This window comes from Epinephelus fuscoguttatus, linkage group LG10 (genome assembly GCF_011397635.1).
Source record: "Epinephelus fuscoguttatus linkage group LG10, E.fuscoguttatus.final_Chr_v1".
In the NCBI taxonomy this organism is placed as follows: Eukaryota; Metazoa; Chordata; class Actinopteri; order Perciformes; family Serranidae; genus Epinephelus; species Epinephelus fuscoguttatus.
In genome coordinates, this window is record NC_064761.1 from 36651741 (window position 1) to 36669923 (window position 18183).

Consider the following 18183-nt stretch of genomic DNA (forward strand, 5'->3'; position numbering starts at 1 on the left):
TGACTTTACAATCTCACAGGAAGCGAACACTGGCCTCCCATCACCTCTCCCGCCTTCCCTACTCAGACTTCCACCACTTTAACTTTCATTGTTGTCGTACCACGTTTCCCCGTGATGGCTTTGTCACTGACCAAGAACCGGTTTTTGACAAATTCAGAGTGAGACCATTTGCAAAGAACAATCTGGCAAAGAGTCTCTGCACGGCTGGGGTATATATACTGGTTGTTTGTAATCAGGAACAGGTGAATGGAGTTGCCTTGATGCGGTGGAGTGACTGATGCTGAGGAGAAAATCAGGTTGAATGGAAAACTACTGAATGGGAACTGGGTGCAGAAATGAGCAGGTGACTAGAAATGCGGAACTGTGACAAAACCACTCCAAGCAGAGGAGGAATCTCCGAGAATACCATATTGATGTATTAGTGAGAAATACCTGCTTTTCAGCACTGAAGAAATTAAAAATTAATGAATCCTTTATCTGTCACATGAAATCATACAAGGTACAGCTGCAGTGAAATGTAATCCTGTCAGTTCCCTCAACTCATGCGCTGTAATTTAGACCTTTTTGCCTCTTCTTACATTGTAGACTGTTGCTCCATGTTTCTAGACTAGTTTCAGTGTTTGTGTTTATGCCATCCCAGAATGGGCCATCAATGTCAAAGAGATTAATAACTGGATCCAAGACACCTAAAGGCATCAGTATGCTGTCTGAAATCCTCTCCCCCCTCCACCCACACCTCCCCTTGGACTTGGCAGGACTGAGTCTGACAATTTTGGGACTTTCTGAAACTGATAACCCAGCAATCACACCCAACCAACTTGTGATTGGCTAAGTGTGCTGAAGACAGAGAGCAGGCGGGATTCATACTTCTCTCTCGAGCACTCTATTTCATTCCTCACATAACCATTTCCAACAGAGTGTAACACCATGGATGTCTTCAGGGAAAGACTGTCTGAAACTGTGTTGTTAGCACCATTTCTACAATGCATCGTGCCTTGCACTTCTTTAATTAGTGTGTTTCTATACATGGAAACAATCCTGAGGCATGCTGAAACTTGAAGTCAGGGTTCGTGTAACTGGAGTGAAAAAGGTTGGGATGCATCATCTATTCCAGCTCTCTCTACTTAAAGCCTTGAAACTGTATACTGTTATCACACTTTCATTCCAGGGATGTTTATCTGATCCTGGCTTCAGGAATAACATGCTCTCAATTCTAATGCGCCTACCTTACTGTGATTTCCCACTGAAGACAATTTGACTGCATAAGGTAAGATATTTATCAATTTCAATTTCTTCTTCCTGCCTCTTTTGAGATATAATCAGTATAATCAGCCATCCTCTTCCTGCGAATCTGTATCTATGGTGTGCCTGCTGATACTTTCTCTACTTCCAGGCACAATTCTTGATTAGAGTGACCCTATTTTAGAGTTTTCTTAGCTGCAATATGTTGGCCTGAAGTATATTAAACAACCCAGTTGCCAGAATAAATGTCACTGTTGTACATTGCTGTAAATTATGGATACATCACATTTGTATGTTATTATGTGGAGGATACTTTAAACTTGACTGTTTCTTTACATTTCCTTACTGTGGTCAACATGTGGTTTTGTTTTGGCACAAAAACGACTTAGTTATGGTTAGGATAAGATCATGTTTTGGCTTAAAACACCCATATTATGTGGCACAAAAGCCACTGGAAACGCCATGATGTGTTACAAAAAAAAAGAAAGTTCAGTGGCACAAAAGCTGCTGAAAATGCTGTGATGCCTCCTTAAAAAAGATACCCATGTTTGGCGACACGAATGCTGCCAGAAACACCGTGATGTGACACTAAAAAACACCAACATTTAGTGGTGCAAACACCATTGGAAATGCTGACAATGCACCACTAAAAATCACCCACATTTGGTGGCACAAAAGTCGCTGAAAACGCTGTGATGTGTCATTAGAAAATTACCCATGTTTGGTGGCACAAATGCTGCTGGAAACGTTGCTGGAAATACTGTAATGTGTTGCTAAAATACACCCAGGTCTGGTGGCATAAACACCTCCAGAAATGCTGCAATGTCTCAGAAATGAACAACCAGTTATGTTTGTTGGTCTCGAACAGTGGTTTGTTGCTTGGCAGGCGTCTTACCCAGGTGTCACTAGAAACCTTGATATGATTCATTTGAAACATACAAATGTAATGTATCTGTGGTTTGCAAAAACCGATAATGCCAACATTTACTTTTGGTGAATCATAGGTCAAACTGCTAATCAAAAGCCTCTGATATGTTTACTGTGATTTCTTGGATTGCTTCCTAGCAATTTCCGGCTCTCCTGCACCTGATTGGATACTGGGCATTCTCACCCTTGTTTAATTTATTTGTGTTTTGACGGCATATTTAGAGAAGACTCAAAAATTGTTCTTTGATGTTCAGCAGTGTGTCCAAAACATTAAGGAAAATCAGATCCATCATCAGTCTTTACTTTCCTGCTTTGCTTGCGTGTCAACTGGTGACAGTTCTCTTACTACATCTGTGCTGCAACTAATCAGGTCAGAAAATCACAGAAAACACAAATTAAAGAGGATTTTTTCAAAGCCATACAGTCTGCATGATGTATTTCTGCCATACAGTATAAAGGATTTATCATGGTTGATATCATTGCTTTAAAATCCCAATAATGTCTTTCCCATGTTAATGAGCTTAGATGCACAGATGGCACCGTCCACTGACCTGATGGTGATGATCTGGCCAAAGTCCAGCTCGTAATTGTTAACTTGTGCGATGAATATTGCTGCCACAGCCTCATAGAGAGCGGTGCCATCCATGTTGATGGTGGCGCCCACGGGAAGCACAAAACGGATGATGCGGCGGTCAATGTGGTTGTTCTCTAAGAGGCACTTGAAGGTTATAGGCAATGTTGCAGAGCTGAGGGAGACAGAGAACAAGACAATGAGCTCAGAATGTTGAAAGGTCAGGCAAAAAAAAAAAGAATTTGTTACATAACCACCTCCTAATTTCTCCTGAGCATCAGTGTAAACAAGTGAAACAAAGAGCTGAAACTCTGATGAACAAGAAGAGACGCAGTAATGTTTGCGATAAAAGGACTGATTTCACAAAGTCTAATGAACCATGCCAAAGTTTTTGTGTGCTTGGACAATTTAAAATCACATAACTAAGCATTGCTGAGCAGCATTTTCCAAAGCACGCTGCTGTGTTTTAGATTTTCACTTTCTCGCTTTCCTACCTTCCAGGCAGCCACTGGTTTCCATTCATTTCTGTAAAATTAAACCATTCTGAAATCTGCCACAGTCAACACAATGTCTGCTAATGTGAGGCAAGCTAAAACGCTGACACTGTCAGTTTTTATTGAGGAACTCTATCCCAAAATATCAACAACATGTGCATGCACACGCACACATGGATAGGTGCCAGTCTAATCAAATGCGTGGAATGCTCCTTTAAATTCCCATCTCTTCCCACACACACCAGATGTTTTCTGATCTCCCAGAGTCCCTCTGAGGCTGTTCATGGTAACGTCTCAGTAAATGGAGAGGAAGGAAAGGATAAGTTGCGTTAGGACTCAGGGATATATCATTTTGATCCACACATGAGAAACTAATAACAAGTCGCTGATCTTTTTACAAGAGATCAACATAAACAAAAAATAAGTTCGAGGTCCAGTGTGTGGGAGTTAGAGGGGTACACTGGCAAGACTGGAATATAATGTAAAAAGTATGGTCTTTTTTGTGTCAATGCAGCTGAAAATAGGATTTGTAGTGTTTTTTGTTACCTTAGAACAGTGGTTCCCAACTGGTGGGTCATGGGTCCATTCTGAATGGACCGCAAGTGACTCGCATTTGTGTCAGTTGTTAAAAACACACTTTATTTTGAAGGATTATGAATTTCCAGCACAGAGCCTTTATTTTGAAGTGCCACATGCTGCTGTCGAGTGAGTAAATGAAGGATAGCTACTTAACCTGAGACAGTAAACCAGCTCGGCAACATGGCAAGTATGATGCTGAATTTATTAAACTGTGTGGACCCTAAGGAGAAATCTGGACCCCCTTGGGTTTTTGTGATAACACACATTATTATTGCAATATTCAACTTGGTTTATGTAAAAAGTTATGAATTAATTTGTAATTGACGGTATCAGTATGTTGTGCGCACTTAGTTCATAATAAAGAAAAAAACTCTACCTAAATAATGTAATTTGATTTAGTTTGATTTAAAAAAACCTTCGCGAACCTATTTGTCGCCATTTGTGCGAAGGAATTATAAGTGTGTGACACATGACATCATCTTACATTATTCCCCGTTTAATTGGATGTGTTATTGGTGCTTTGATGAATTTTAAAAAGTTCAAAATGAATTCTTTAATCATTTGGTTAATGAATATTTCATGAGTGATAGTTGGTTGTCAATTGTTCTTTGATATTAGTAAATAAAAACAAACATTTATGTCATGATAAGAGTGATAACACACATTATAGAGGCTATTATGCACAGACATAGATACAGGTGTGTCTTGAGGTTTTGGCTTTGACCCTTTGGTGTACCTTGTGCACAAAACCTTTGAAAGCCACTGATCTACTGTTCATAGGGAGCAGGTCCTTAGCTGTGGAGATCGCCATGTTTCTAAGGCCAGAAATCTGAGACTTCTGCGGATAATTCAGCTCCCGGTAAAAACCTCCTGAACAATGAACACTGAAGGAATTCTAACCGGGAGAAGTTTCAGCTGGTTGCAAAGTGCAATCTTCACCACTAGATGCCGCTAAATCTCCCTAAATCTTATACAAGGTTCTTTTAATTGAGTTTGTTCACTCTGCGGTTATTTCCCTCACCTGGAAGAGGTTGCCAGGGCGATGAGCAAGGCTTGCAGGATTCCCCGTATGTAGACGATGGGGCTCTTTTTGGTGATGAAGAAGTACATCGCAGGCAGGATGAACAAACCATGCAACACCAGACCAAAGACCACAGTGACAGCATAGAAACCCAGCTTCTTTCCCATTGCTGACGGATCGCTCATCTCCAGGATTTTACCGGCCACCAGGAACACGATGCCAAATGGGAAGTACCTGTCAGGGCAAGGAGAAAAGACAGGTTTCAGCTCAGCCTAGGAAGACGTGTCATGAGCACAAGCCTCTTGTCCATGACTAGATACATGTGGACAAGCAGCCCAGGTAGACTTAATTTTCACTGATCAGACAACAACATGTGAAGTCGTTCACAGTCAGGAGGTCAGTGGGAACACAGCTGGGCTGCAGTCGAGGAAATGGAATACATTTATTTTCTGGGACGCTGCCAAGATATGGAAGCAGTTTTGGACTAGCAGAGTGATTCAAGTAAACATGACCTGAACACTTAGTCTGGACCTCTGTGGGGGGTCCGGGGAAGGATTTTTTTTTTTTTTTAACTAGTTTAGAGACCTGCATTTATTCATTTTTTAAGGGCTGTTATGGGGACGTTGAGCTTCACATTGGTGTACATTTAAAATTATTTTCAGGCCTCGACGTTGAAGCCCTGACAACATGACCAGACGACACTGATGCCTGTAACCATAGTAACTGACTCCTGCCTGCATGAGGGGGACGGAGGGGGAGAGACGCTGTGCTGCTGACTGAGTTTACTCTGAGCAGCAAGTCACTAAAAGGGTCAGACAAATTGCCAAGTCCAACAAAAAAGGTGACAAGTTGTGTTTGTCACACAAGATTAAGTGGTTATATGAGCTCATGGTTCATATTATATCAATGCTCCCTCTGGGTCTGTTCTTTATGTGGTAGCTGGTCCGACAGCACATGCTTGTTAGTGCGTATGAGTTTGTGTGCGTGTGTGTCACTGGCGTTATTTTTTTCCCCAAGAGAGTTCCACCTGGTCTCACCCTACTGCACTGTAGTTGACAAGCACTTACCCTAACCAAGACCTCTTTGACCCAGCTGCTGCTGACGTCAACACGTCACCATAATGAGTACTAGCCAATCACAGCACAGTAGGATGGGACAAGGTGAAACATTCTTGGGAAAAAAAAACTCTGCATCCAACTTCGCAACCTCCCGCTACTGTGGACTGTGGGCCATCATCCTGGAAGTGTAATGCCAGCCCGTTTTCATTCCAAGGTCATCAAATACCACCACCGTCAGTGATTTCGGCAACAGACAGCAATACCAAAAGCCACCTTTCACGGTGGTATGATACCCTGCCAGGTGGTGTCAGTTTGTCATGTGGCTGGACGGAACTTTTCGTGGTGTTATGATACGCCACCGGACGGCACCTGTTGTGGCAGTATGGCATACAAACAGGCGGCAAAACCATGGAAACCATGGACTTTCACCCGGGAGCCCAGTATTCACTTCCTTTATCAGTGTAGAGCCAAATCATGATGCTATTTTCTAAACCTAACCACCTGCTTTTGTTGATGTCCTTGCGCTGGCTGTGGCGTAGCAGCAGGAGGCCAGACGTGGAAGCATAATTAGCACGTAACATATAGATGTGAAAGTCCACTGACAATGCAGGGATACTTGACGAACATGTAGGTAACGCCTGCTTACCGGTTCACCTCCAAGGTTAACACCATTAGCTCCATCAGCCCTGTTGGTAGCATTGTTCATGCCTTTAGCACTGTTAGCTGTTAGTGGGTCAGTCACCTCCATGTTAAAGTCCATGTGCAGGCAATTCTAATGCAGACTCTGAATTAGGGATGCACCGATATATCGGCTGAACATCGGTATCAGCCAATATTCACATTGTTGACTGCCACTGTCCTATAGGCAAATAAGATGACATTTACTGGTGGCAGTGGGCGGTGTTTTTCCCAGTGTTGTGCAACAGTTTTGTGCAAGCTAAAAGCAGGGGTCCAGACTAATGACATCCCATCACCCTGTACAACAGAAAACGTGACTGGGATGAACAAGGACACAGTATTGATAGTGAACAACTGGGGGAGGGGGGCATCTCTGTGACCTGGGCTTATGTCATTTGTGGTCATACTTCACTACAGCTATGGGGAAAACCTAACCCAGGTTTAATGTCTTCTCACCATACGCTGCATACACTGTATAAAATAACGGACATAGCCATCATGACAGCTATTGCTTTGTAGGCTCCCATTTCTAACCTCTAGTTCAGCTCTTGGCCGTCACCATCTTGGTTTTTTGGAGCCAGAAGTGACGCTGTTTGGATGTGAGATTGGAGCCTCATAGACTGCAGTGACACCTCGCAGATGGCCTGTCACTCAAAGTGGCCATGTAAACCTGGCTTCTTAAAGTAAAACGGTTTCTTTTAATGCATCATTACCATATAACAATGGCAACAATTCTTAGGACGGCCTCATTCAGGCTCTGGCAGAAGTTCACCAAGGCGCTGCCATTTGGCCCCATCCTCCCCAACATAATACCTGTGAAAACACAGAGCACAATATTTAAAACAATGGATGAAAGCTTTTTAATTTTCAAAGATAAATTCTACTTGAAGCCAAAACACAAGTCAGAGAAGAATGATGCAGGGTTTTACCCATGGTGGCTGAAAAAATAACAATCCCCAGGACATTCATTCCATCGCTTGTTCCTTCCCGAATGCGTATGAGCACATCAGGGGGTGGAGTCAGGTCAAGGGCGAAGTTCTGGATGTCGGTACCATTATCGTCCTGGATACCGTAGATGAGCGCTCGTCGCGTGGTGGACTCTGATTGACTCACCGTAGGCTTGGGCTTCACAATGTACTCACTATTTGTCCGATACTGTTGCCAGGGAATAGAAACAGAAGCAGAAGAAGACTTCTAATAAAAGCTACGTCTTTGTGTTGGAGTCACGTCTGTGTGTGTTTGTGATGTCAAAGGTCTCACCTGCTGAAATGTGGCTTGGACCAGATTAGCTGGGAACATGTTGCTGCAAGGAAAAGATACACAGGAATTAAAACACTGGTTGACCAATAAGGAAGCAAGCAAAACTTAGATGCTCTATGCTTTTGGGAGTTTTTTCCCATCAATGTAAGAAGTAATAATATCGGTATACTTGTCCTCTGTGTATAATCAGATCCTTCTTCACTACAAAGCTGAAGAGAACTCAGATGTTTCGGAGGTTCTTGCTTTGAAATGGCAATGAAATGGCAGTGAGTCATAGTCAGCAAGATCCAAATATAACATTGCAGCGTTTTGGACAAGCTGATATAACACAGAGCCTGCAGGAGTGAACAGAGCAGCTCTCATGCTGTAACCTCATTCCATGAGAGGAGTTATTCAGAATTATTCACTTTAATACAAAAAAAACAAGATGAAAAACAACATATACAAAATGAGGTTATTCTATTGTGTCTCTGCAATTCAATACGATCCAGTGATTTTTTAACCTCCTGTGTAAACAAACCAAATCATGCTGAAATACTTTGTTTTCATATTGGTGTGTTTGACTGCAGCTGTGCAACACGGCGCCAACTTAGCAGCCGTGACCTCGCATAATGTTTCTGGTGTATTTAGAACAATACTTTCTCATTTTTATGGTACTGAGCAAGAGACAGGGTTCATTTGACTGAAACAAACTGAGGTTTTTTAAACTGTTCAGTCTGATTTATTGAACCATAACGAAAACCTTTCACTAATCTTAACAAATCACCTTTAGTTCTCCAACCTGAAGTTTAACGTTTATCCCACAAAACCGTGGAGCTGCTCTCCAAAAACTCATTTAAAAACCATCTGCACTTCACCCACCAGACGCTCGGCTGTTTTGAGAAGTGCATATAATATGATAAGCTAGATAAGGTCTGACGATCGTGGCCCACACAGACCATTTGATCTCCTGATTTTATTAAAACAACAAAATAGAGGCTAATTGCACACAAACGTGTGATGACTCAAAAATGAACTGTGGATCACTTACAAGAGCCACTCAGGAAAACACTGTTTATAACAGAACACCTGAAATGTAGGTGTTTTATTTAAAGCAGGGTGATGTAACACGCTTATCTTCTTATACATTTAGGGCACTATTTTAGTGCACGGTCTCAAGTGCATTTAGGGTGAGGCCAGCTCCTCTTTGCTAGTTTAACAGCACATAATCTGGGTGCAGGGGGCAAAGGGGTTGTATTTAGACCCTTAATTAACCGTTTTAAACATGGATTTCTTGTGCTGCATTCAGATGCCTTTCACACGCGGCAAGCCTTTAAAATATCTCAACAAACTGGTTTGGTTTCTACAGAAAACAGAAAAAGGCAATGAGCGTTATTAGAAAAGAGTTATGAGAAAATTATCAAAAAATTCTATATTTACAATTGTGTGACAGAAAATGAATAATTTATAAATAATATAAATAATTTATAGCACATTTTTCCAGGTAATTTTCTTGGTTAGTTTTTTTTGTTTGTTTTTGTTTTGTTTTGTTTTTTTTACTTTTCTTTGTTGCTTATTTTCAGGTAATTTTGTTGTTAATTCTTTTCTTCTTTTTTTAAAAAAACTTTTTTGTTGCTTTTTTTCTGGTAATTTTTCTTTTTTTACTTTTCTTTTTTGCTTGTTTTCATGTAATTTTCCTTTTTTAACTTTTCTTTGTTGTTGTTTATTTTTGCTTTTTTTTAGGTAATTTATTGTTTGATTTTGTTTTGTTTTTTACAGTAATTTTTGGGCTTGTTTTTGGGTAATTCCTTAGTTAATAGTTAATTATTAATAACTCACAATATTTTCTTTTTTTTTTTAAATCAAGCCAATTTGCTCAGATTTTAAAGGATTAATCACTGATGTATTTTGGGAGTAACATGAATTCAACCAATTGGAGCGACATTTCTTTATATCTCTATGTGGCCAGTGTTGGGGTTGGCAATTTGGAATATAAGTTGGAATATATCTCTTCATAAAGAATTGAAATTTGTTTCTCCACATCTGACCCATCCCCTGAGGGAGCGGTGAGCAGCAGCGGTGTTGCGCTCGGGAATCATGTGGCGATCTAACCCCCAAATCCAACCCCTGATGCTGAGTGCAAGCAGGGAGGCAATGGGTCCCATTTTTATAGTCTTTGGTATGACCCAGCCGGGGATTGAACGCACGACCTTCCAGTCAGCGGACACTCTACCGCTAGGCCAATGAGCTGGTCATATTCTCTACTTGTGCTACAAAAGACACTATGTAGTATGTAAGAGTAATACAATGAAATACCCTATTTCTAAAATACAAACAAATCATAAAATGCTCACAGTAATCTTAATCACATTTCAATTCGTATTTAAACCACATACACTGGATTTCATAAAAGTAGAAATGAAACATCACAATATAACCTATTTCTTAAGATTCCCAACCACAAAATATTCTGTGACCTTAATCACAGCAACGATGTTAATACAAGAATCCAAATCCCTTGTCGTCTTGTGTTGACTAACTTGTATCCATGTTGAAGTATCTGGATAAAACTGACTGAAAACATCAGAACCACAAAAGAGCTCGAACTTAAATGCAGCACAGATCTTTCTTTACTGTTAAAGTAGCAGTCTACATTCAATAACTCTATCAGCATCCAAGGTTTCATTTCACTAAAGAAAAGCTGAGACAACAATGGTTTCTTTGAAAACACTTGCTGACTTTGAAGAGAATCTGCGCCCATGCTCATCAGATCCGGTAAGATAAAAAGAGCTGTTGAGACTGTGAAGGATAGATTACATAACCTGTGACCTTGTTTTTGTAAAGAAAGATGAATAGCAAAGTGATGCTGGGGTGAGCGGGTGTCCTGTCTCTCAAACTTTCCACCCAGTCTCGCCACCACACAAAAAATGTCTTAAGAAATGTCAATAATTGGTAATAAAAACATAATAGTATCCTCTGGTAGCCAAAATAACCTGGCCCAGAATCGGCCTGAACTCTGCATGCCAGATGAAATTAGCTGGGCCACGTTCAGTCGTCTGACTCGGCTGAGACTTAGCATGAATGATGCCCCAGAATAGGGTCAGATCAGCTGGCCTGATTCCGGTTGCCAACACTGCCATCACTGGGATAGCATCCCATAGAAAACAAAAAAGTCATGGTATCACATGTCGTGGAAAAAGTTTTGGTGTGTGCACTTTTCCTGTAAAGCATATAGACATAGACTGGCTCCCTACATTGGCACACATTCATCAAAATATGAGAACGCCTGACTAAGGAATTTTGTTTCTAACACTTTAAAATTGCCAGTTTAGCTGTTAAGTTTCCAAAATGTTTTTCTCCTGGGCAGAAATTTCTCCTTATTTGGCTGTATTCTGAACATCTCTCAGCACATCATGCAGGTGAGGTCAGGACTTCATAAAAAGGTAGCAACCAGGTACCAGAATATGAGCAGCATGCATCCAAGAGGACATGTCTCCGGGAAATTACGTTATTTCCTACTTATTGTGAACAGCATATATGTTTTGAGGGAACGTAATGCTGAGCAAATTATGTTTGCTTTTTTCACATTGACGAAATGTTACCGTGTCTGGCAAATCGCAAAAATGTTGTTACCGAGCAAATGAGCAAAATGTTTACTAACAACGTATTTCCACCAAAATCGTTGCTCAAACTGAACCAAGGTCTAATTGTTGTCTAAACCAGTGGTTCCCAACTGGTGGGCCATGAACCAAAAGTGTTTCACAGGCCCATTCTGAATGGACCTCAACTGACTCGGAAATGTGTCAAGCTTGTTAAAAAATACACGTTATCTTACTGTCTTACTATATAATGATGAAAACTCTGTCTGTCTGTGTGTCTGTTCCACGTTTTTCTCCTCACTGACTTGGTCAATCCATGTGAAATTTGGCACAGTGGTAGAGGGTCATGGGAGGATGCGAATGAAGCAATATTACATCAATTGGCCAAAGGGGGGCGCTATAGCAACCGATTGAAATTGCAAACTTTGAATGGGCATATCTCATGCCTCGTATGTCATAGAGACATGAAACTTTGCACAGAGATGCCTCTCCTCATGAGGAACGAGGAACAAACAAATGCCCCAAGAACCCATAACTTCCGGTTATATAGATTTTCCGCCATTTTAAATTTTTTTGAAAAACACTTCAAATGGATCTCTTCCTAGGAAGTTTGAGCGATCTGCATGAAACAGGGTGAACATAATCTAGGGACCAATATCTAAAGTTCCCTCTTGGCAAAAGTTGGAAAACTTACTAAAACTGAGCTTCTATAAGGCAATGAATATTGTGGAAAGTGTGTTTAACACACCGGAGAAAACGGCCGGCAACAAAGCAACGCCTCTTGCATTTTTGAAAAGGACACGCCCTCCCGGAAATGTGCGCTCCCCCTTTTCTCGTCCACAAGGAAACAAAGACAGAGAGCTTGAAAATGGATGCCAAGAGATTTAACTCTGTTTTATCAAACATGTGCTCCCTCCACAAGATTGTGGAAATGAAGGACTTACAGCCACTTTGTTTAAAACTTTTAACGCAGTCAGACTTACGAGCAAAAGAGTTCAGCGAGCCACCGAAGGACCGCCCTGCAGATTTACTATTGATTCTGCAACGTAGGGAGTTTTTTTAATCTCTGACATCCGCCCATCTAAACACAGAATCAGGGAGAAAGACATCAGTCTCTAGCTAAGCAAAGCGTCTAAAGACTGACTTGTGAGTCTACTCCATTATTGATCCCATCAAACAAAATGGGGGCGCTGGAGAGCTAATTTCTTATCTAGGTCTAACCGCCATATGGATTTTTACTAAGCTTGGTAGATATGTAGAACAGGACGCCTCAAGGTGACTGGAGAAATTTAACTCTAATTGGCAACTGCGTGGCGCTATAACAACAGAAAAATGCTTAAAATGTGGCCTAATGTTTGTTTGTTTTTCTAATTTTTGGTATGACTAAGTCATGGTATGGTATGCTGTACATAATCAGAGAAACTGTCAGCGTGTCATTCTGTCAGTCAGTCATTCTGTCTGTCCCACGTTTTTCAAAAACTCTGTCTGAATACATTGCTCTTCTTAATGGGTTCAGTTGACTATTTAATCTGCAATTTCCTATGACCTGTATCCCAAACACACACCATGTGAAACTGTACGTGGGCAACTGTGCACTCAATGGTATGGACTATTTTTAAGTACACTGAATTTCCAGCACAGAGCTCTTACTTTGATGTACTTTTTCCTGCTGTAGAGTGAATGACTAATCAACAGGTACTTGACAAAGACAGAAAATTAGCTTGAGGACATGGCCAAAGACAAGTATGATGCTGAATATTTTCAACTGTGGGAGCTCAGACTAATGACTCAGGAGAAATCTGGCCCCAAACCTAAGACAGGAGTCTCAACACCAACCCACTTCTGGTGTCAAGGTCCTGCACTGTGTACTGCCACCATTCTCCTTAACTACCTCCTTGTGTAGGCTACAAGGGACATAAATGTAGTGTTTCGTTACCCGACAGAAATGTTGTCTCTGAGCATTATCCAGTCAGCAATTACGCTGCCACAACAACATAAATAAGAAAGCAGTTTAGTAAGATACAAACATAATTCCTAGGAGATGGGGTTGAAGAAGAAGCTACGAAAATCATGGACACAGTTCCGATACAACGCAAATACACAAAATGCTAAGCGAACACAGCTGAGATTGGTACTTCCTGCATACTGTAGCATACCTTTAATGTAGCTGTAGCACAGTTATAATCTATTTGACCACCAGTATCATTTGTCACTTGTGGGAATTCATTCAGGCCAGGGCTCAATTACGCTTCCAAGCTGCACTAATCAGTGTTTTAATATCAAATTGGATAGATGGATAAAGCCTAAGACCCAAAGATCAGACATGAGCTGCTGCTAATGTTATTTTTCTTTTTGTGCTCAGCTCTCCATAACACTTGAAAACGTACATTTTGAAGCAGTCCCTCTGTGAGGCTTTATTCTGACTGCATTCTTAAGGTCACCTGCTGATCCATTCAGCCTGCCCACACTGTGCTGTGTGATTAATGGCCTGGACTCAAACTCACCCTATCATTTCCACCAACAGCATGATATCAAATGCTTGGATTAGACCTGCAGAGGCGTAGTGTATGACAGGTGACTGTTAATAGTCCTGTTTACTGATGCTGGGGTCTGAGAAACGCAGTCGCATGTCCTATTAAAGAAGATTAAATGTTTTTAGTCAACAATGAAGTCATCCCAGAATACGGGAACTGAAAAGCTTAAGACGACCAATGTTTTTAATCCTGTCTCAGGATTTGTGGCAAATCCAAACAGTCTGAAGAAGGAGGGTGCTGTGAAGAAGATGTCCACTCCACTCCACTGAGGTGTTATTACTACAAATTGCTTTTATGTGAACAAAAGAGGTATGAGATGGACAGTCTTTCCTTCCATTTAGTTCAGACTAGAATAAGATAATATATCACCCCCCTTTGTACAGCCTGAACCAAGTAGTAGAAGAGCTGCCTATGATGCTATGTCAAAAGGATAGGCATCATAAACTTGAGCTTTAGCTTATTTCTTTTCTTTTAATTCCATGATTTATTGTTATTTATTCCTTTTTATGAGCATTTCTTTTGGAGAATTGCTAATAAGGCCCAAAATAAATCGCTACTTCAACTTTTGTAACCAGTTGCCTGATATTCTTGTGCCTTCATGTACAAAGTATAAAACAACCTAATAAAAAGAACAGAATCTTGTCATGTTCTTGTTCCCAGGTCGCTCTCAGTGTCTCTTTGTGATGTACAGGGCACCTTTGAGTGTATTTATGTGACCCACAGCTCAAACACATTGTAACATGTGGTTAATGTTGTCAAACGATAGCAGTTAGGGACTGTTAGTGACTTATGAGGGGGGAGGGGATGGTGCAAAAAAGGCAAGGCATGTCAAATAATATTTAAAGCTCTGCGGAGGAACTCATGGTTTTTATTTTGGCATGGGAAAGGGGCGTATAAATTTAGATGGTTGTATTTTGCATTTATTTTACCACAAACTGCCAAAATTACACCATTTATCCCCTTCTGTAGAATTCACCACCACACCACATAAAAAATGCCACCACATTGTCAGCCCTCAAAGACTCTCAAACCCCACACAAACAAGTTGTATTTCTCCATTTGACTCTTCTCAATTTAAGTCTTTTGTTTTATTGTCTTCAATAAAGAATTTACTGTGTTTATCCTTCACTATGTAAAGCGTCTTTGACTCCAAAAGATGCTATGTAAGTGTGAGTATTGGTGGCACATTATGTGAGATGAATGCTTCCGTCAGAAAAAAACAACAACAACAACAAACAAATCTGAAATTTAAACAGTTATATTTTATTGATGACACTTTATTCTACGTGGCTAAAAAATAATAAGTTAGCACGAACTCATCAGCATGAACTACGATAGTGAAAACCCGAGGCTTTTTTTTAACTCCAGAATTTTGTCTTCAACCTTTAACTTTAAAGCTTTAAAGGATAAGTTTTTAAAAATCTCATTTAGGGTGGAGGGAAAGTCATACATTTCCACCAGTCACTCAAGTTGTGTTACGATAAAATGACACTGACTTTGGGTTTCACATTCACTACGTCAGTCGCTCTCAGTGTCATGTATTGCTTGGATGGGTTTACACTGGAATTGGTTGAAAGCCTGGGCCCTATTTCAGAAAGCAGGCTCAACAAACTCTGAGCTTAATCCCGATCTCTGAGTTGACTGAGCCTGAGCTGAGAAAGTTTTCGGTTCCAGAACAGCTGATCAGAATTAACTCAATCATCTCTGAGTATGTTCAGCCTGAGGGAAGCACGTTCACGGCGAGCACCCAGACCCATCATCAATGGAGTGTGACATGATTTTCAATGGCAGAAAGCAGAGTTAAAAGCAGAGCCACTTATTTCATCCAAAACTGAATCTGAGACTTTAATGACTGCGAATGAAGACTTCGAAAAATGAAAAAAAAAAAAATCTAATGTGGCAGCTGCAGCTAAACAGTGTGAGGTAGGATGGGAAAAAGACTGCGTGAATGTGAAGTGACCTTATGTAAAATGATGCATTAATGCATGTCTAACATACAGAAAATATAGAAACATTTTTATATCTTAATATTGTTCATATATTTAATATAATTTGCTGTATCCTCTTATTCAGCTGTAATCTGATGGGGCCCAAACACACTTGGCAGCAACTCAAAATCAGACTGGTAAAAATTTTGCTTATACTTATGTCATTCTTCCAGTATTAGGCTGAGGTTAATTGAATTGCTAAATTGCCGTGAAATGACTTCCGCTTCACATAATCTGGTGTGAGTCCCTTAAATGCAGGTAATAACACCTGGAATCTTTGAATATATGAAAAGTATTCATACATCATTGCAAAATGTATCCGCTTAGATTAATTTCTTACTAACACGACAAACCTGCAGTTCTGTGGAATGCCTCTTTTGTGATCCTTTCTGATTTATGCCCGGGGAAAACCACAAAAACGGGCAAAAGTCTTTTTAGAGCCAGAGTCACTTTTCTTAGGGTGTCTTGCTGATGTGTTCAGTGCCTGCGATGTTATAAAGAAAACTGCCGCTGCCGAAGAATCAAAGGGCAAGGCATAAAATTTGCTCTGATGATAATGCAAATCCACGATGTGTAATACTTGATATATGTGTGTGGAACAGATTGTTAAGATAAATGAAAGAGTGTGAGGTGAAATTGTATCTTTCATCCAAACAGGGTCTAATCACCTTCTCCTGATGCAACAGCCCCTAAATAATTGTGCCTCAACGTCCACAACTTTTGTGGTGGTACTTAATACATTGCATGATGCTCTTATTTTGAAAGGTTGGTAACAGGAAGTAGTTCAAGTGGAAACTCTGTGTCTTGTCATGTCGGATGAGCAGAGGCGTGATCAATAAAAATGTGGTTCAGTATTAAAGCAGCTCAACATTACACTCGATATCTGTTGCAGTAAATCCTTAATGCACAACATGACAACTTTATTCACAAAAGGACACACCATGTCTGTTCTTCCTGCTACATGCTCATCAGGCGATCAGCCTCAGGCTTAGATGAAGCACGGAGTATATTGCCGTAGTAACTGACTCAGGGTTACGCTGAGCTGGCTTCACTATTCCTGCTTTCTGAAATAGGGCTCTGGTGTGTGTCATAAAGATGCTATTGGCTGCCTTTAGCGTCAATATCACACACTTAGGGGTGTGACAAGAGTTGGTATTTGACACCCTGGGGATGAGAATGGACTATATTCATATTATAACATGGAGCAGTAGGAAAGTAAAACACTAGTGAGCTCCCAAACGTGTTCATTGTTGATGGTCATGCAGAACTGGGAATATAACTAACTAACAGCACTCAAACAACAGAATATCATGTTGTATGTGTCATGTTTGTCACAGTTTGACTCTCTGTCCCTCCACTTCAGACACATTTCTAATTCAGTAACTCAAACCAATGCCATTTTCAGTGTGGACTTCCCCTCCTTTCCCCGTCTTCTGACTACCACACCCACCCACACACCTGTTCCCACTTCCCTAATCAGATCTGCCTGTCTCACCTGTTCCCACTTTCCCTCCTCAGCCCTGCAGTTTACAGCCAGCTGGAGCCTATCCCAGCTGACACTGGGCGAGAGGCAGGGTTCACCCTGGACAGGTCGCCAGATTATCACAGGGCTGACACATAGAGACAGACAACCATTCACACTCACATTCACATGTATGGACAATTTAAAGTCACCAATTAACCTGCATGTCTTTGGATTGTGGGAGGAAGCTGGAGTACCCAGAGAAAACCACACATAACAAGAAATACATACATATGAAGAGCATAAAATGGGATTTCTTTTTCTCTGTGGTTACAAAAAGTTCGTCAGCCGAAGAGAGGGAAGTTTGTCCTTTTTTTGTATTTCATTATCACAGAATAATATAAACTACCTCCATTTTACATGTTCTGATATTGTAACATCTAGTCCCTGAGTATAGTTATGTTTTTCTGTCTCTGTGCATTTTTGGTTACTTCCTGTTTTATTTTGTATTTTCCTCTCATTCCAGATCCTCACCTCCTGTCCTCCTGTGTTTCCCTGCCTTGTGTGATTACCTGCCCCGCCCTGATTAGTGTCACCTGTGTCTCATTAGCCCACCTTCCCTTGTGTATTTAGTCTGTGTGCATCCCTTTGTCTCTGCCAGTTTGTCTTTTCAGTTCTCTGTAAGTGTCCCAGCCTTGTTCCCAGTGTTAGTCTCGTGAGTGTATGATCTAGTTCTGTTTTTTGGACCCTGCCTCTGCCTTGTCTGACTGCCTTCCTGTGTACCGAACCTG

The 18183-nt window shown here is 40.8% G+C and overlaps 1 protein-coding gene across 1 annotated transcript in view; it reads right to left on the reverse strand.

Annotated features, from left to right (window-relative positions):
* The window catches only part of slc1a7b (solute carrier family 1 member 7b), a 69157-nt gene that overhangs the window by 14147 nt on the left and 36827 nt on the right, over positions 1 to 18183 (reverse strand). The window contains exons 4-8 of the mRNA XM_049587038.1: positions 7831 to 7873; positions 7500 to 7725; positions 7284 to 7383; positions 4835 to 5068; positions 2721 to 2915 (exon numbers count right to left, since the gene is read on the reverse strand). Coding sequence (XP_049442995.1) covers positions 2721 to 2915; positions 4835 to 5068; positions 7284 to 7383; positions 7500 to 7725; positions 7831 to 7873 — 798 coding nt within the window. The remainder of the gene's footprint in view (positions 1 to 2720; positions 2916 to 4834; positions 5069 to 7283; positions 7384 to 7499; positions 7726 to 7830; positions 7874 to 18183) is intronic.